General features: G+C 41.6%; 1 protein-coding gene across 2 annotated transcripts in view; it reads right to left on the bottom strand.

Annotated features, from left to right (window-relative positions):
- PPARGC1A (PPARG coactivator 1 alpha) overlaps window positions 1–20,188 on the bottom strand; it is a 363,744-nt gene that overhangs the window by 54,576 nt on the left and 288,980 nt on the right. Inside the window, exons 1-2 of one of the 2 annotated variants that reach the window (XM_041402538.1) lie at window positions 12,990–13,350; window positions 7,804–7,983 (exon numbers count right to left, since the gene is read on the bottom strand). In XM_041402538.1, coding sequence (XP_041258472.1) covers window positions 7,804–7,983; window positions 12,990–13,037 — 228 coding nt within the window. In that variant the 5' untranslated portion in view covers window positions 13,038–13,350. Of the gene's footprint in view, window positions 1–7,803; window positions 7,984–12,989; window positions 13,351–20,188 lie in introns of those variants that run through there. The other variant, XM_041402537.1, reaches the window with a different exon arrangement.

Raw genomic sequence — 20,188 nt, 5'->3', positions numbered from 1 at the left:
CAGCCTCCACGGCTGAGTGTGCCTGCACGCTCAGTCAGAGCTCCGTGCCTGCCAAGGCTGCAGCCCACCACTTACAAAGGCACCAGGATCCTGTATGCACCTGCACAAAGCTACCAAAATAAAAATTAGACACTGGAGAAAAAGAGGCCTATAAAGCTGGCAGAGGGCACTCCTCCAGAAAGGCTGCAAATTTCCAGTGCATCTGAGGATTACCCACAGTAGTACAACAAAAGCTACAAATAGGTATGTTTTCACAGACACACATAAACTCTTCTTTGTATTTTTCCCCTGTTCATGGGGAAAAAACCAGTTCATCATGATTCAATACCAAAACTTTCTCCCTGCAACAAATATGCTCTGTGCAATTTCCTCCTCCTGACCTACACATGCACAATAGGTTAGCGGCACTAAGGAAAAAGAATTCCTAAATGAAGACTTGTGATAATTTTATCCTTCTGTAATGGCATGGGCCAGAGTTAATGTTAAGTGGGATGGGGCAGCAGGGAAAGAGCACGCCAGGGTTAAGATGGACCGTTTAGTAGCAATTAGTAATGATGCATCGAGCAAAAATAGCAACAATGAAAAAAAAAGAAGTCACAGTAGAAACAAAACCATTAACAGAAATAAATTTAATATAACTAGTTAGCATTTGTCTACGAAAGGCAAACTTTCTGTCACTGTTGGTAAGCCAAGGGGGAATTAAAATAACAGAAGAATCTTATCAGAAATACTTACTTCCCACTAGCAATCAGTCGAGGATTGTTTTTCTAACAAAAGACAGAGCTACTGTCCCACATTTTCGTGACCCTTTCTGCAGTTCCAGGGAGAAAATATTTAGTTCAACATTATCGTAAGCTAGAATATGGCTCTATTTATGTGACAAGTTGACAACATACAATTTCATGCTTGTTGAACTGATCTGTGTTATATATTCACTGTGAATATTATGAAGCTTCACCATTATAAATATGAAACAGTATACACTTATTCAAAATAACTCCAGCAGTAGCAATTTATAGCTCGGTTGTTTGTGTGCTTATGAAGTCCAAACGCCACCTTAAGAAGCTGCATCTCACTAAAACAGATGTGGAGTGTGACTGTGACCAAAGTGGATTTAAGATGACCTCTGTGAAAGGAGGTTATTACATTTTTGTTTGTATGGCAGCTGACACCAGTTCATATTTAGCTACGTAGCCAGTGGGAACACAGTGTAACACAGTGTCCTCAAGGGCTGGTTTTAACACAGGCCAAGACACCGTCTAATGACCTAATTAGCTTACTACTGCTCTGGCGAGTGCTAGTCTTCCCCCTTAGAATAAAGCACAGGTGCTCTACAGAGCAGCAGCACAGTGAGCATCTCAAGCCATGGCTGCTCTAGGTGAAATGTCTCCTTAATGGGACCGTGAAGTGGATCAGTCACGTTTTCTTGATTGCACGCCTGGGGAACAGTCTTGGTGGCCACATACATCAAACAATAAACTCTCAAAGCAATTGGTTTTTTTCTCATTTGGGACTTCTTTCCTGCCTGAAGGTTTCAACCAGCATGCCAGGTGGTTCTTGCATTAAAGCATTATAGTTTGTCCAAGGGAAAAAGAAAAAAGTAGCAGCAGCACACCGTGGTAACACTAGATATAGAGCATTTGCATAAACTCTTTCCAATTACATAGCAGCTGGTTCAAGTAAAATAAATTCCACTTACTGCTTGAGTCTTATTAAATGTCAGCATAGCTAATCATAGATTATCGTTTACATACATCATCCCACATTGACAGGATGTTATTGTGCTGGTCTCCTATTTAGCAGATACAGAGCCCTGAGTCAGGCCACAGACACTGCTAAAGGTGATGCATTCAAACACACAAGAAATGTGACACTGCTCCATTAGGAATATAAAAGGTCCGGCATTTTTGTCAAGTGCCTGCTATTTTCCTCCCCTGGAAATGAGGGTCTTCTAGTTTCACAAGTAGGCTTTATGATACATTGTTACCTTTTATCATCCTTATAAAGTTTCCTATCCCAAATCTGCATCTTTTGCCTCTTATGTTTATTGTTGTATTAAACCTATGATGTTGTCTGTTTCACTACTAAATCTATCCCATAACCACACACTGTACATTAATTTCTCTAGGACCTCAGTAGCTCTTATCTGTTCGCTTTTATGATCTCTTATGTACTGTTAGGAATAGCAACTTGCAGGAATGTTTGGAAAGTCATCTCAGACTGAACTCAGCCTTCCCCTTTTTTACCATACAGCGATATTCTCCGCAATGAAATCCAATTTGCCATAAAAGCAGTTCATTACAGGCTGCATTTCAGAAGGACACAAGTTCCCAAATACCCAAGTGCATGTGTTTATCATGTATAACATTCAATCTGCATGAATCCGAATATCAAAAAAGCCTACTCATTAGAGCAGGAAAGTACATGTTGATACGACTTGGTCCTGTGTTGCTGCCAGATTCACCAGTATGCTCTAAGCTACTGCCCAGAGCTATTTTCATCATGCCCTCCAGGGCCTTAGACAGGCTGCTATGTGGTGCACACAATCACAGTCCTTTCAAGCACTTTGATAAGCTTTATTCTGCCATTATGCCATCTAGAACATTAAACACAATGTTTAAGTTCTATGTTAAATCACAATCAGCTCCTATTAACTGTTCCAAGCTCCTCATTTTTATCAACAGTTACTTTATTAAATCCTTAATAATATAGATGGAATAGTTAGTTAATTTGTGTGTTGAGCCATGGATGTTAATTTGTAAACATAATAACATACTGCAATCATTTGCATAATAGCATTTTAATCTTTTTAGTAAAAGCTGTAATTCCCTACAAAGTACGCTGCAGTAGAAACTAAGTGACTATTGGTAATAATAAAAAAGGCCTTAAAATTCTGATCCTATTATAGTGTTGGAACATACCCAAACTGCTACCATAATCTCTGAAATGTTACTGTTCTCTGATTTAGGTGTCTGTGTCAAGAATAAAAATGAAGTATAACTGGTAGCAGTAGACTATTTCCTAAATGTAATTTAGTATTCACTAAGCACCAGCACTTTGCAAATAGCTCTGAGGCTTTCCTTCAAAGTTCAGAGCTCTAGTTATGCATATTGTGTGAGGTACACCATGCAGCTCACCTCCAGCCTCTGTTGTGCTGAATAGATGGCTATGATAAATCATGCTGATTTGGCACTGAAGGGCATCAGCCATCAAGGATTTGACTACTACGTCTTTTTTTTTCTTTTTTTTTCCCCTGAGATTATATCTCCTTGAACTGCCTGCCCTGGGCTACTAGTTTTGGAGAAAATTAAAAAGTGGAAAAAATGCTAGGGAAGGCTACTACAGAAAGTCTATACAGGCTCAGTTCTCTGGAACCCATTAACTCCAGTCACAAGACTGGCAAAGAAAACACTGGTGGTTGTTTAAAAGTCAGGCCAAGTCATTTTACGCAAGATCTGGTAATTCATTAATCAATCTGGCTGCAAACCTTGAATGAATAACCTGCAATGGTGAAAGAGACTGGCAGCACCACAGAACATGAGGGATTTTATAATCTGAACCAATGCAAATTACCCTGGTGATGTTTAAGGCTTCCCTCATCACTCATCATCTCCCTGATACAACCCCTTCCAAAAAAATAAGAAATCATTTATCTCCATGCATTCCCCTGCTGCCATGGGAAAGACAGTCTGCATTTTATTGTGTATTTCTTTCTTTCCTCACATTCTCATTGCTTGTAATACAGCCCTTTCTGGCAGTCTACAATAAAATGTAGTTATCTTTTTAGGCTTTCCAAATACATGGCACATAGAATGGCCTTGAGAAGTAACGTGGCATACACCTATGTAAAACAATTAAAAACAAAGTCATCAAACACTGCAAGCATCACTTTGGAACGTAGATTTATGTAAATAAATTAAATCTGCATGAGGACAAGCAACGTGGGTTTTCTGAGGTCTTTCTGAAGGCTAGAAAAAGTGTTTTGCCAAGTACAAGATTTATGATTTTACACAGGTTCATTGTAGTTTAACAGGTTATTGCCTATCTACAGGCTGAATTTTCTCTTATCATCAGCTGAGTTATTTGTAAAAAATACCAACAAAGAGAAACATCCACTGTAGATATCCTCCCTCTCCATAATGCTAGGTATGGACCATAAATAATTTTAAATATGACTAATCTTACATGATATGGTACAGTATATTTCAAGAAGCCTCAAGGGACAACAGTTTTCATTAACAAAAAGACTTCTCACTCATGACACATCAAGTTGCATGTTTGTTCACAATTTCACATAGCTTTGAGAATGAAAATTTAACCATTTTGATTTCCTGAAAGTAGTTAAATGAAATTTTTTGCAAATACAATTTTTTTAAGTCTAGTTCTTCACAAAAACAAATAATAAAAGTGAATGGTCCAGCAAACCATCTAAATAACTGGTCTTGGGTGACTTGTTAACTATTTACTTACATGAACTTGTGTCAATAGACAGCAGCCTGAGGGGCAAGAACTCCTTCATTTTATCTTTTCAAGCAACAGGCAAACAAAATTAGGTGAAAACCAGAAGTGATTGAGCTGTGAATAGAAAGAAATCACCCAATTCATAATGTACATAAGTACAAACACTGGTAAGAAGAGCCTCTGTGCTGGGGCCATCCAGGTTTGATTTGGGACTCGTATGGGCATGTGAGCAGAATGATGCAGGGATGAATTAAGTGTGTCTGCAAAATATGAGTGTGTTTTAATCCTCGGTGAAGGCCAGTATCACATCACACCTAAGCGGATGAGAGCAGGGATTTCTACTTAACACTTACATACTATCTAGACTAATTGGACCTTTATCTCACTTGGCTCCTGGTTGCTACCATAACTATTAATAATTCCTAGTCTGTGAGACTCCCAGCGCCACTAAGCTTGTGGGTGCTCAACTCAAGTGAGCTTTCAGGAACAAGATTTGCAGAAAGATTGAAAATTCACTTTATGAAATACAAACCTTTCTTAAAAAAAAAAGTACATCAGAGATACTCAGGAACTTTGTAAAGGGCTTTTGGACACTGTCCCTCACGTAGACAATGCCTCATGTACTGCATTAATACCTCAAAGGAGAGTGTGTTTCATTCAAGGCTAGATTTGGCAATGTACTGTACAGCTTGTGCAAGTAATGCTGCTCGTGTACTTCCCATCATTTGCTTGTCATTCTGGTTCCTTCTTTTCCACCCCAAACAGGCTGTATTCCTATTTTTGTATGACAATGCCTCATCTGGAAGCTTAAGTTAGATAAAACATACTACTCCCATAATGACAAAAGAGAAAAAAAAAAAGATAAAAAAAAGGTAAAAAAAGACATTATTTTCTTTTTTAAAAAGCTATCAATATGGGAAAATCTAGTGATTACCAATTGAGAAACTGCACAAAACTTCCATTTTCTCAGCTAAAACAAATAGCTCCTCACAGAGTATGTGAGGTAGTCCCTGGAGGAAGAAGACATCTTCTGATCTTGAGCACCCCCAGTCGTCACATTACTGAGCGGCAGAGGCAAGAAATAGCGCAAAGTATCCAGCTGTACAGCGCAGAATGGGGACAGGGTTAATGCACACGAGGAGAAAATAACTGTTTCGTTACCATCTTCCTAGGCCAAGCAACCAAGAAATGTAAATACAACACTCTAAGAGGCTGAAAATAGTCTAATTTTGCACTGCAGTATTGTAAAATACCATTAGGGCACAATTTGTCCCTACAGGTAAGTATGGGCCAAGCTGTGATGAGACAGCAATGCAGCCTGCAGCTGAAGTCACTGAGTGCGAGGAGAGAAAACAACAGAATTCGTGTGTTAGATTCATTCCCCCAGCTGCATTGCCTCTGTCTCTCCACACATACTCCCCTGTTTCTTCACACTGGGGCACCTCATCCTCAGACAGACCCAAACTTGCCCATGAGATGTTGGCCTTGCCATCATCTCCCAGCGAGGTTAACTACCAGCCTATCTGGTCTTCCTACATGCTTTGATTTTCAGCACAGGAATTGCTCCCTACACAAGGTGTGCAGGGGAATGGTCACTACCTATCTGAGACAACTTTATACTCAGTAGCTGTGGCCATCAGAGCAGACAGGCAGTAACACACGGGACAAGAAATGAAGCCAAGTTCCACTGGTTATACTGGAATAATCTGTATGCTTAGATTTGGTAAATACCTGATTGTATTACTTATCTGGAACTTACACTTAGAAAGTCTGCATCTTCAACTGATTTTTCCTAAAGGAAAATTGTTCTGCATTTGGCTTTTGATGAATGTGAAAAAATATGTGTCGTCAGTTATAAAAAAAGCAAAACAAGCCTCCATCACAGTCACTGCAAACGTGGACCCTGCCCCCCTGCTGCCACCAACATGCCCTACCCTGCCTGAGGCAGTACAACTGCAATTCAAGAACCAGACAGGATTTGGAAACTTTGTAAAACAAAGTGTGGAACATTATACAACTAAAGAAAAAAAGAGGGCCTGAGCACAAGGCTTTGCCGGGCTGATTTGATTAAAATAGAATTAATTCCAAGTTATTTGGATTTAAATTACAGAAACTAAACAGAGAAGACCAGTTTCTGCTATCAGTTGCACTGGTTTAAATCCAGAGCAATTCATCTGCATCAGGGAGATCACTGTGAGTTTAGAGTGGTATACAAAGGAAGGAGAATGTTATTCAGGACATCACATCCTAGGCAAGCATTTTACTATACCATTTCACTTAATTTTTTCCAGCCTTTAAAATTCTACCATGATAATCTGGGGCTTTCCGGAATCAGCGGGCTAGCTGTACTTCCTGGAGCTGTGGTACTTGGTGTGTGAGAAACAGCACCCATAGCTTGCTTTTGTACAAGGTCTTCTTGCCAGCTAATCAATTTATTGTTCAATTTCCCAGTCAGTGAACGATCTATGGCCTCTCCTATCAACAAGGAGGGAAGGAGGTTAGAGTTTAGGAGGGGCACGTCTGCCCAAAACCTCAAGGTGGAGAATTATGAAGGCTTTACACAACAAAAGAAAGAAGACCCGAGACAGAGATAAAGAGACAGTAACCCTCCTCTCGTACACCCTAACCCCCAATGCACAATTGGAAAGAAAACAATTAAATCTCTCCTATCACCCTCTGACTTTTACTTTTAGATTGCTCTCCACCAGGAGATCTATGAAACATCAGAACGCTGAGCTGGTCCCTGAGCTACTGACAGCCCTCACGGCCTTCTGCCACGCTCACCCTTCCTCTCCCCTGAACACAAACAAATCACGGACCTCCCAATTTGTGCGCAAGTAACTTGCACAGTAAGGCTCTGAGTGGCAAAAATCTATACTAGAAATGTTCCAGCTACTCATCAGCTAGCCGCTGTGCAGCACCCTGCTTCTTGCTGAGGAATTCCAGTGGAAGACAACAAATGAGCTTCAACTCCTGTCTTGCTTGGTAGCCGACAACAGTGCAACTCCTCATCATGACACCACAGGGCAGTGTGCTCTAGGTATTCTTTAGCTGTTTCCTCCCAAAAATCACAAGTTCCATGTAAATCCTTTTAAGGCTTTCCCGCACACACCCTTCAGATCACAGGTCTGGTTTTGATCATGATGATTAATGACGCCAGTCAGAACCCGTAATACACCAGCAGTTTTCTTGTCTCTTAATGGTGGAAAAATAGTAAACTGTTGTGCACCAGGCTAATAAAAAAAACACCAAACAAACAAACAAACAAAAAACCACCAAAAAACAAAACAGAAAAAAGCAAGCAAGGACTTTGCAACATGCACCTGCATCATCTTGCCTTACCTCGAATATATTGGCGGGTTCATTGCTGTACTGATTGGAGATGATCTCTGACTGGTCACTGTACCACTTGAGTCCCCCCAGAAAGCTGTCTGCATCCAGGTCGTTCACATCTAGTTCAGAGAGGTCAAGTTCTGGGAGATCTGGGCAAAGAGGCTGGTCTTCACCAACCAGAGCAGCACACTGCAGGATACAGCAACACAGAAATAGTTTCATTAATTACCAGGAATCTATTAACTAATATCATGTGATAAGAATTAAGCCTCAATTAAACTATGGCACAGGGTCACTAGGATTGACTTTGTTTTCTGAAAAAATAGTATTTGGTCACTGTAAGCTCTAACACAGGTATGTAAAAGGGCAGAGAAAACAGCAGGGCATAAGCTGTCTTCTCTATCCAGGGAAGATGACTTTCCTGCTCCCTATACCATTTGATAATTATCATAGTCAAAGCTTTAAATACAATAGCAGAAGTCAAAGCATGGCCTTATTCTCCTTCCAGAGTGAACCAGTGCAGGTAGAAGTTACAGATGAATACCTCTGGGCAAGGTCTGTCATGCATTTCCTGATACATTCAGGTTAAAGAGGCACAGCCTGTTACAGCCTTCAGCCCTGGAGGCTAGCTCAAGCTGGAGACAATCACACTTTCACTTCTACAGAACCTTACTGTAATCCTTACAGCCACTCATGATGGTGGCTACCATACGGACATAAAAAAAGTATGGGTTAGTGACCCTGCTGTACTCTTTTCCTGATGCATAAGGGTCCTGGCAAACAAGTGTGGCTTGAAATACCCCTATATTCTCCTCTCAGTGATGGGCACGGTTAGTTCACGCAGCCTTTCACTTGCTTGGTGTGTACACATCTATTATCCTGTCCAGTTTCCTAAATATCCCCAGAGAGAAGCTGTACTCAGAGAACCAAATGGATTTTCTTCTTCTAGCAGCCTCTGATTCAGTAATCCTAAAAGAGGGTCTGTGAAACATTTCGGTTGAGGCAGTAAACAAAGTCTAGTCTGCAGGAATCCTCTTCAGCAGTGCAAAATGTTTTTGTCTGCACAACTTACGAAGGGAGTGAGGATAACAAAAACAAACCTAGAGTAAGTATCCTTTTATATGCCAGTATGAAGCTAGATAGGGTATTGACTGACCTACTAAGGAAGAAAAAATTAATAACATACATCCACTTCAACACAGCAATTGAAATGTTAGAGTATCCACCAAAACCATTTCCTAATTATAGAAAACATGTAGTAACAGTTTGGCAAATAGCTGAGTTCCATATGTCAATGCTGCTCAATTAAGCAATTCCTACTGCACTGTTCCGTGGATCCTTGTAACTCATCTCCGAACAACCACGTCGATATGGGCACACTGCAAAGCACACGTGGAGCTGCAGAGGCACCTGAATGGTTAAAAGCCATCTAAAGTCAACTGAGTCTAAGGGCATCTACCGTGTTCCCAGTGCTGCATTAAGGATGGCCAAGAGCAGGACCTCCGCAGCTCCTGTCAGTTGACTGGGTGGCTTGAATGATTTCCCAACTTCTATTTGGACTGAAGTCAATGGAGAAAGCGCCGCTTTCTGAAGGCAGATGTCTGTAGGGCACTAGCAGTGTCCATGGATGTGAATCGCTCAATACTGGTTATGTCACTCTCGCAAGGACCGCCTTTAACAACAATGTAAGCCAGAGCTGCTGAAGGTGCATTTCATTGATGTTTCTGTCCCTGGAATCTCGGTGTGTCTGCAGTGCACGGGCTGGATGCAGCAGTGCAGCCGTGAGCAAAGATTTTGTCTGTTGGCACAAAGACTCGGTGCAGCTGGTGTGAGCTATAATTTACCAGACAACTTCTACGTCTACCAGGACACTACAAGATAATCATAGAGTAGGCCAAGGGGCAAGGAAGCTGAGAGGCTGCAAAATGAGGCTCTGAAATAGCATTTGCTTTTCTTCCTATTATTTAAGGGGCCGTAGAACTATAAGAAGCCAAAATCCCACTTAAGTAATGTTAACTTTTTTTTTTAAATCTGAATTTTTTAGAATTATTTTGAGTGTAAGACAAAAAGAAACAAAATTAGAGAGTTTCCTCCTCTTTAGTGTGAGACACAACCTTCTGCCAGCAGTCTTATAATACAGAGATGACCTTTTTTGATGCTTGGCCGAAATCTCTGATCTCATTAAAGGATAATCTAGTTTTTGACTGAAAAGGTAGATTCTCAGCATCATGCTTAGGTTTGTGTTCTGGAGGTCAGTAGCTTATAACTGATGCCACAGACTTCTAAAGTATCCTGCTGATCTGTTACTGCTTTCATTTATAAAAATAGCTTCACCCTGTGCACCACCTAGTTAAACATGTTTACTTTAGGTAATCTGCATTTTTTAAGTTCCTACAGTGGGCTTCTGAAGTAACATAAACAATGGTATTAAAAAAAATCCTGCTTATCACAGCCTTCATTTACCTATAGTGACTGCAATGTCACCTAAAAATGTAACTGCTGAAATAAAGTATATATGCCTTGCCAATGTTGACATGATAATAAAATCAATGTTTCTGAATATGACATTATGCTTCTGAGCACACAGAGCACATTAATCTGAGACATATTAGCAGCAAGTGTTCCTGTTATTAATTTATATTTGGCCTTTGGATGATGCCAGATTTAACACTCCAAGTCCTAAAACTGTCCTCATCTGACACGCTGATATTTGCTGTTTGCCTATACATCTGTAACAGGTGCACCTGCATTGCCAGCACACATTTTACTGTCTTCCCACAGTTATTTGATATGATAGCTATTCCATAACTATAGCCCTAATTTTACAGTAACATTTAGGAGGATAAAGCAGTCACTAAACACAAAAGGCTAATTACTGTGTGTTATTTCACTCCAACAGACCTTTTTTCTCTTAGTTCAGACGCAAACAGTAAATTAGCTTAACTGCACTGATGGTAATGAATCATTATAATTAAGTATAATTCTCCATTAACCTTTTGGCTGTTTTTGTGCCTTTGAAGGTAAATTAAAAAAAAAAAAAAAAAAAAAAAGAAGAAGAAGAAGACTGGACTTATGCCATATTAATTATATTAATGAAAATATAATCTTTGTTTTATTTTTAACAAGTTTTTCAAAGTGCCAAGGGGATGAACTCAGGAAAGAAAGAGACTTCACAAAATGTGTGTCATGTGGATTCTCTCTATCAATCTTTGCAACCTTACTGTACATCACCTTCATTAAGCTGTGAAGCACTGGGGACGCTGATCAGCTACAGTGATGCAGGCCTTTATTAAACAACACGCCATCCTGTCATTATGTGAGCGAGAATATAATACATTTAACATTGACAGCAAATATTAATGATTCAAAGAATGAAAGCTGCCTCCAGTGCTTGCTGCCTGCGTTATTTTAGCTCAGTAAAGGTGATCCCCTGAGCCAAAGCAGCACGCAGACGCTAGTGTTGCTACAGGAAGTGCAATGCAGGAGCACACTGGCAAAATCCTACCCACAGTTAATCCATCCACCACACAATTAATATTAAGATCAAACTCTTTTTTTGGTTCTTTTTTTTTCTCTCTGCACTATGAAAAAGTCATTGACATAAATTATCTGTTCTGTTACTAGCTTGAAATTACTGCAGGAACTCTAGTGATTAAAATAAATCTTCAGTATTTCCATATAAGCTAGTTCCTCAATCAGTTCCTAGCAGCATTAAGAATAATACACGATGGAAAAATGAAGCTATGGCAGCTGAGACCCATGCTACAAGCCAGACAACAACCCACAGGATACTCCAGCTACTCAGAAACAATTAGGACTTTGGAGCCAGAAAGTCATCCACTTACTGCCTTGACTCATAATAGCTACAGGACATATGAATTATCCATATCTATTCCACTTTACCAAGAAATCAAAACAAGATAAGACCAATTACAATATGCAAACAGAAATCTGTGGATACAATGGCAAGCTGCAAATATTTAAAACATGACAAAATGACTTGAGAATCCACACACATGCTCTGCCAGATAGGAAAAATTTACTGGAGAACATGGAAACGGTTCACTTTAGATGGGTAGCTCTCTACAGCATGAACATCTTATTTAAAAAGCATTGCCTGTAACCTGTTTTTCCCTCCCCCATTGCCCAAGGGAAGCATTTTAAGCACTTATTCCAAGCCTGAATCCAGAGGATTAGTTCCTTTGAGCAGGTCTGTATTTGGGATTCCTCTTCATGGGGTCCAAAGAAAGTTTGCCTCGCTTCGCAAGTTGCCCAAACTTTCAGGTAATGCTCCATTTTGCTGAATGCAAATATGCAGAAATCATCAAACCTCACATTATACTCCAGAGATTACCACGGGGCTGCTTGCCTTTTTTATTTTTTTCCTTTATGAATTGTAGCCAGCAGAAGCTGTGGATTTGATGTATTGCCGTCTATTTTTACACAAGCAGCAGCAGCAGCGGCGGCAGCAGCAGCAGTTCACACAGTCCTGCATAAACTCTATTCTCATGGTTCATCCTGTTGTCTCTGCTGTACAGTGGGATTTAACCATTTCTTGGACTACTCAGATTGACTGCAAACCCTGCTCTATGGGGCATTAGCTACAGCGTCAGCATTCCAATACCACAAGTAGCAAGGAAACGTCTCCTTCCAGAAATCTCTTTTAAAAGCATCTAAAGCCAAACAACAGGGTATTCATTCCTGTGTGCATGTTTGTATTCTGTAGCTGATAAACAAGGAAAAAACCTTCGACAAGAGCACAGTGAAATAAGGAATTAAAATATGAAGCCATGAGTTAATTATAACTTTTTTTTTAATAAATATTAGTCTTATTCTAAATAAACATGGCATTTTTCCAACCAGGCCACTGAAAACGCCACTGGAAACGCCACTTCAGACACCGATTCATATCAATATCTTAGAGCATAAATATTGCATATGACAGGAAAGCGAGCCAGAGGCACATGAAAATAGTTTCCAACTGCAGGAGATACTATACTGATGACAGGAGCTCAGCTTTGATTTGCTCAAGGCATCGCAGAGTAACCTTAAAATAGCAAACTTACTGGAGTTAAGATAAGATACGGACTTGTTTGCAAAGTGCGCTGCCTCGGCCGTCCTGGCGGTGCCCCGCCGAGCCCACGGCCCCCGCCGGCTGCCGGCACCCCACGGCCGCCCACGCCGCGTCCCCTCACCTCGAGATCACTCCATACAGAGTCCTGGTTGCACATGTCCCACGCCATCCAGCTGCGGAGCGACGGCAGGAAAGCTGGCAAACTACAGTCCAGAGGCAGGCAGGCAGGCAGCAGACACTCATGCAGGCAACGAGACCCTCTCTGAGAGTGAACCGAAGGCACCTGTCTTACTACTGTTCCCCGTCACATGACAAAGCTATTAAAAAGTAGGCTGGGCTGTCACTCATCCAGCCTTCTGGAGCCGCTGCTCCAGCCCGTGACGTCAGCCAGGGGCAGACCCAGCCTGAAGTGAAGTAAATCTTTGCAAAACCCGCTCAGACCTCGGCGGCCGCGGCAACACGCTGCGATTCAAAGCAGATTTCCACGCCACACCCCCGGAACACTGCTCCCGCCGTAGCACAGCTCCTATCCCTCCCCATCCTTTTTAATTTCTTAGCTTGCTTTCTTTGTCTTCCCCCCACAGCCCAGCACACAATGGGCAGAGCTGCGCTTATAAGAAAGAAAAAGTGAAGTGACTCCAGCCGAGGCACAGCCTGCGTGCTCCGAGCAGCCCGAGCGCCGCTCCCGTGCCTGCACCGCTCCCCCGCCTCCGCTCCGAGAGGCTGTCCCAGAGTTCGGCAAAAGTTACACCACCTCCCAGCATTTTTTTTGTTGCACTCGGGGATTTTGCACCTCCCCTAGTATTTTGGTTGGGTTATGGTTTCTCACAGACAATTGCAATTCGAGTTAGTTTTTCCACGGAAAATCTAAACACACACCCCCCACCCCAGCATTTCCCTGACATGGACTCAGCATCTATAAAAGGTGTTGCTACAGTTATCTCACCTGCTCCAAGGGGGAAGCCTGATCCTGTTCCCAGATGGATTGCGGTACTTCGAGCTGCTCTTTAATCACTCCCCTGTCTCCGTGCATTCCCCAAGAAACCGTGGCTGTGACCAGGAGCTGCCTCCGTCCTGCCCGCCGCCCGCGACCCCCGCCCGCCTCCGCAAGCGCCTCAGGGCAGCCCGACCTGAACCCACTGCTTGTTCACTGAAAATAAATTAATTAAAAATCTCCTGTCGTGTGAAAATCCAGACGCGCTGTTAACACCTGTCTCATCGTCAAAGCCTTTCCCAGACAATAGGGGCTGCTGCATGTGCAACTGGTTTACGATACCCCTTTGCATTGCGTACGCAACAAATTCCATGTACAAAGCTGAACTGCAAATTGTTGTCCAGAACAGGGAAAGAAAATCCAATAATAAAAGTCTTGTTTAACTATCCCCACCTGCCTGCATATTGTCTTAAGCTGCAGTTCTTTTAATTATCTGGGTGCAAAAATTCTCGTGAAATGTAAATGCTGGCTCCCTTGTGCTGGGCTACCAGTCAAAGTTACAAAACTATAGCTTATCATCCTCCATGCCATGAAATATTCATTTTCATTGTTACTTGCAAACTTCAGTATTCTAAAGACTAAATGAATTCAATTATTATACAAGGCTATGGCAATTTTGCTGAGAGGAAAAAAAAATAAATAAGAAGTACAGTTCTTGAAATAGCCTTTTCCCTGCAGACACTGGAACCTTCAGAAATGGTAGGAGGTCTTAGATATATTCTCTGCTTATTTGTGTTTCCTTGTAATTCATTATTGCCAGTCCTGATAAAATGTACATTTTTCTGAGTTTGTGCTTAAGCTGCAAATCACATCACAGTCATATTTTCACCAAGCACTGATGACAAAAATGGCATTGTTTTTACTTTACTTAATTAAAAGGAAAAACACAGTAAAATACTGAATAACTACAGAAAGCCTTTCCTACAAATAATTAAATTAACGGTATTGCTTTACTCTTAACAAAAAAAAAAAAAAAAACCCAAACTAATTTCCTTCCCAATTATATGCTGATTTAATGATAAAAGTGCAGTAAATTATTAAGATCTGTGGCAAAGGTGAGTACCTCTAGCCCCTGAACAGTCAACTGTGAAATAATACTGGGCACCTGCCTGCCTGGAGTACAGTTGGTTCTTATTAATTATTATCTGTGGATCCATGGTTGGTGGAATACTCTCCTTCAATACCTACTTATAATTGTGTTCATTGACTGTGCCGAATCCATCATCTGTTTTTGGGGTTTTTTTTGAAGTTTCATTCACACCTTTTATAGAAATGTATTTACACTGGAACATTTCATATTGCTGTTTTGGATATTGTGACCTGCTCATGTTGTTTCTATTTTCTGCATTTCCACTTGAATGCTTTCCCTTCAAATTAACAAGTTAACTGATAAATATAAACTGTGACCTTAGTGGTGCTCTCACCATACAAGCTTTAGAGATTGAGGAACTTTTCTAGTGCACTATAGATGGAGCAACCAAAATTAGTAATTACAGAGCCCCAGAGCTTTTCTATGGCTCTGTCCACATTATAGCTTGAACTTTGCTGGCAGTTCCAGCATTACCTGGAAGAGATGCAAAGCAAAACACCAAGTAAGAAAGACTGGGATTTCAACAATTGCTTGGGAAGAATTTTATTTATTTTTAACTGAAGTGTGTAACCCCAGCCATAGTATAAACTTACCCACTAGGGCTTTTTTCCCCCATGTTTTACTGTGGGTTTTGAGCATAGTGCCCCAAGGAGGAGAAAAGCAAGGAAGACAGCTGCAGTGGTGGTGTGGTTTGGAAAGGACACAGCCTCCACATATGCAAATGAAGCCTGTGAAACCCAGCCAGGACCTAAGCTGCTTCCTCAAAGGAAACCTTGTCTTCTGAACATTCCCTAGAAGCTTTAGCAGTGCTCTTCCCTCTGTTTTGACAACACTATAGAATTGCACAAACATCTTCTGTGGGGCAATATCTGAGTGCATACACATACGATATTTGGTTCCATAACAAACACACAAAGAAACCCTCCTTCAGCTGGCAAAGTCTGCAGCTCCATTGGACACAATCTGCCCTGTTGAAATGTCCTTTATCAGACCACCTCTTCAAACACTGCATTTCCCCTGCGTTCAGATTAGTCTGTACCAGGTCTCAGTAATTCCGAAATTTTGCCTTTTCTTGTTGAAGGGCCATGATTCAAGAAAGTTCTGGTAAGCCTTCCAACAACATTCGGGCACTAATTCTCAAATCCTGATACATTTCTAACAGGACTGGAAGGTACGGCTACCTGCAACAACAGGAAATACGAATCAAAGACCAAAACCTTCAAGCTCTCAGTCTTTGACTTTTTCCTGGATTTAGCAATCATTTATCCTCCTCTTTCACCCACATTTTTTAGCTATGGGTCAGGTTTTCATTCCCTGTAATTTAGGTTTCTCAAAGAAGCGACTGATTTTGGAGACCTTGTGACCAAAAATTAGTCCCTTGATTATGGCACTGAGGAAGAAATGTTTTCTTTCCTTGCCCCCAAGACTATGGTACTCTCTGACTTTTGGGTAAGTTTGCTACTTTCCTAGGGGAGTAAGGACAAGCAAACTTGAACATAAAAATAGTGCTGGAGCTTCAGACAGATGAGGTTTGCAAATCAGTTCTTACATCAACTCAACCCTTTCTGCTCAACTCTCTAAGAGTTACAGCAAAGGATCAGCCAATGCTGTATACAAAAGAACAAACTGCACTCCAAAGATGTGTTAGTGTGAATGATGTTCTATATAAAGTATATGTACCCTATTAATTTTTTATTAAAAATCTTCCTTCTGTGCATCTTTACTCTTATTTTTTGTGCAGTCCTGTATTTGTTCTCCTGTCCATTGTCTCTGTTCCACTTCTAGCCTATTTGTTTGCTCTTTCCCCCCCCTTTCTCATATTCTTTTCATTATTTAACCAGATCATTCTATCCAGAATACACCCTCAATAGCATAAGCCAGTGAATCAAACTCCTTGAACTTCTGGGTTCATTGATGCAGTAATTCTACAATGGACTAAAGCCATCTGCTCTCTCTAGTTTTGTTAGGGCAGTTATGATTGGAGATTTTTTTTTAACAGAGAAACCCAGGATAGTTCTCTGTACCAGCTCTCCGAAAAACTCAGGGGCCAAGTTAATTCCTGGCCCAGCTCCGGGTCACAGGCTGCTGTCTGAGGAGCTGTACATTCGAGAGTCCAAAATAACTTTCTCTGAACAGCAATGCGTTACTGACATTACTGACACCAGGCTGAATTTTGCCACACCTGCCTCCACAGACTGAGAGCTCAAATAAAGAGCACTGAATGCCAGGGGAAATCACCTGCTTGTTTCATGTGCAACTGGACCTGACTATGACTACTGACTATCAGTGCAGATTTCCTGATTATCAGTGTTAACCAGGCTTGCAGACGTGCGACTCTTTGTAACTGGGGGCTTGCAGTGAAACCTTCCAGCAGTGTTCAAGTGAAGCAGGAGGACCACAGGCACTACAAGAAATCTTATAATTCTTCTTATACCTCCCTGAAGATCACTCTCTTTATAAGTATGTTTCACTTACTCATTATAAACAAGAAAAGCTAACCCACTCCAGCTGATTATGTAAAAAATATATTTGTCACTTGTTTCCCTCCAACATTTGGAGCATTCTCCAGAATCCTCATTTGCTATGATTTGCAGGAAAATCCAGCTTGTCAGGCTTTCTAAAAGGAATATGAACAATGTCTTTCACTTGGGTGTTACTGTTTTTCAGAAGGGCTGATCTGTAAAAGAGTATCTACCTTTAAATTTATGACCTCTATATGTTTGAGAAACGGAGCCATGTAAACACATCCGTTTCCTGGGGAGGCTGTGCTGCTGTCTGAGCACAGACACCCAAGCAAGCCAAGGAGACAGATTCCAGTTTTGCACTGTCTTGCAGGTTGGCAGAGCAGGCAGGACCACATCAAAATCGCAGACCGTTGCAGATCTTCATCATCTCTCCTTTACTCACCTCACTGCTGATATTTCCTTGGCACAAAAGAAGTCATAAAGTTCTTATTATTCCTTTATCCTTCCACACATTCAAGTCTCTGGGAAGAGACCAAAACCTGCTCATATCTGATATTGTCAGACCCAAGGAACTGGTTTCAGACATTCCTGTTCAGGGGTCTGGAACATCTGCCCCCACTCTGAAATTGTGCCTTTCCTCTCCCACTCCCAGCCTTGCTGGGATGCTCATGCCCTTCTGATGACAGGCAATTCATCAATTCATCAATTCATCAATTGTCTTCTTCAGCTTCAGCCACACAGGGCAGAACATGGGGAAGCTTCAGGAACACCTCTTGTATTTGGATGACTCTGCAGAGTTCGGGAACACCCCACCCAGACCTTTCTCATTACACATATTACCATCCACCTTGCATCCTTTCCCCTGAGCACCTAGAGAATTACCCTGGAGCTCTTCTTCCCTGACTTGTTCATAGATTGCCAATCTAGTTTTTATTGGCTTTTTCTGAGAGGGAATCTGAAGAAGATGATTCTATAAACAACCACCATGGATTTGTTATCTTAGGGTACAAAAAAGATTCCCTGGTACAACCATAAAGAAGTTCATGGGAGCTATTAGCCTTCAAAGGCACCAGCCTTCACTAAGGTGGCCACCCAGTGTCACATTGCATTTGGGGTTTGCTTTGCCCTCTGGCCATTTAGCTGCCCAGACAGGGCCTCCCAGCCTGAAGGGGAGCTGTGATGCCCCGGCTGCCGCACCAGCGCAGGAAAGGGTAGTGTGCTCTGCCACGCCGAGGCTCCCACTAGCTAGAGGAAGGAAAAAATCTCCCATTTCCATAGCATAGGCCATGTCCCCTCTAAAATGGCTGGTAAGGCAACTGCAGTGGAGCACACACAAGGCTGCAGCACAGCACTGGAGAGAACAGTAACCTTTAAATACTCTAAAATCAAATCTTGTTTTACACAAAACTGCTGTGGTAAAGTCGACGTGAATGAAGCACCTTTGAGTGAAGGAACAGAGGGAAAGGCAGTGGACAGTTTTAGTGCCTCCTAGCAATTCTTTTTAATAAACTAGAGATGACAGACAGCCTTACCAACACATCTCTCATCTTCAAATATGACTTTCTTCAGACAGAGCTCAGTGGAACTGAGTCAGCCTTTTTTCTTGGGCCTAGCTCTTGGCATTTTTCATATTAAAACAAAGTATAATGCAGAAATAATTCTGGACGGTAGTAATCTGATGGGATTTCAGTAATACAGGCCACAGATTTGCTTTGCAACAATTTTAGGCAAAGAAAATAAAATGAAGATATCACACAAAACATCTAGTGTGGTTTTTTTTTTTTAAGTACACTTACAGATCAAGTTACCCTTTTTAGGGTTATGCCTGCCTGTGGAAGAGTGTGAGATTTCATGGAAACTCCTGTCAGTGGAGAACATAGCTCCACTCATGCAGCAGCCAGCACTCACTGCTTGGCCGCTGAAGCTCCCAGGCTGCAGCAAAGGTCCCCTTCCCCAGGTCCCCACAGCCCCTGCACCCTGTCTTCCTGAGTCAGCCAAGGACAAGCCAAGCAGAGATGGCATCACCTCATTGCAACACCCAACGGTATCATGCAGACCAGGCTTCTGAAGGATCAGCTTTGCCTGACCTCTTAACTAGTAGTTCCTGCCAGCCAAAATTGAGCCCTGGAGTTATTTTTAGCCAGAACCCTTTATGAATTGCAGTTAACTTGTGATATTCAAACTAGTGACTAGTGCTAGAGGAATCCCTGTGGGTTTCATGGTTCCACTCCCTGCTCAAAAGTCCAATTATTCATTTTTCTTGGAGCTGCAATATTAATCTACAAAAGTTGTACAAGTGGCAAGAGATGTCATCCTCCCTCCATCCCCAGTTCAGATAACTTAAATAAAGGAAGATAAGCATTTAGCCCAGGGCTTATTAGCTATACAAAGTGCAGCTGTAAACCTTTAGAGGCTGACCCTCCTCCAGCGATGCTTTTGACAAGAAATTTGTCAGTACTTTCACCTCTGACTCAGGGCCAAACACACTGGTGCAGAGGTGGAATGGGGGAACTAGCCACAGAAAGTTATGGCTAAGTTACTATTTTATTTTAATTTTATTTTATTCTATCCAAATCACTTGCCTCAATACCTGTATGAGAAAATGCAGTAAAGTAAAAAGGGGGATTGAAGTAGCTGGAAGGGGTGACTGCTCTAAATCCTTTGGAAGGGAATGGAGATCTTTAAATGGATTTAGGCAGGCTTTGAATCAGACCTTATCACAGAAGGTAGCACCAAGACAGTTCAAAGCAGAAACTTCTCCACCTTTTTTT

Source organism: Onychostruthus taczanowskii, unplaced genomic scaffold (assembly GCF_017590055.1).
Source record: "Onychostruthus taczanowskii isolate IOZ18803 unplaced genomic scaffold, ASM1759005v1 scaffold2, whole genome shotgun sequence".
NCBI classification, from domain to species: Eukaryota; Metazoa; Chordata; class Aves; order Passeriformes; family Passeridae; genus Onychostruthus; species Onychostruthus taczanowskii.
Note: the sequence above shows the minus strand (reverse complement) of the source record. Positions and strands in the feature narration are given on the sequence as shown.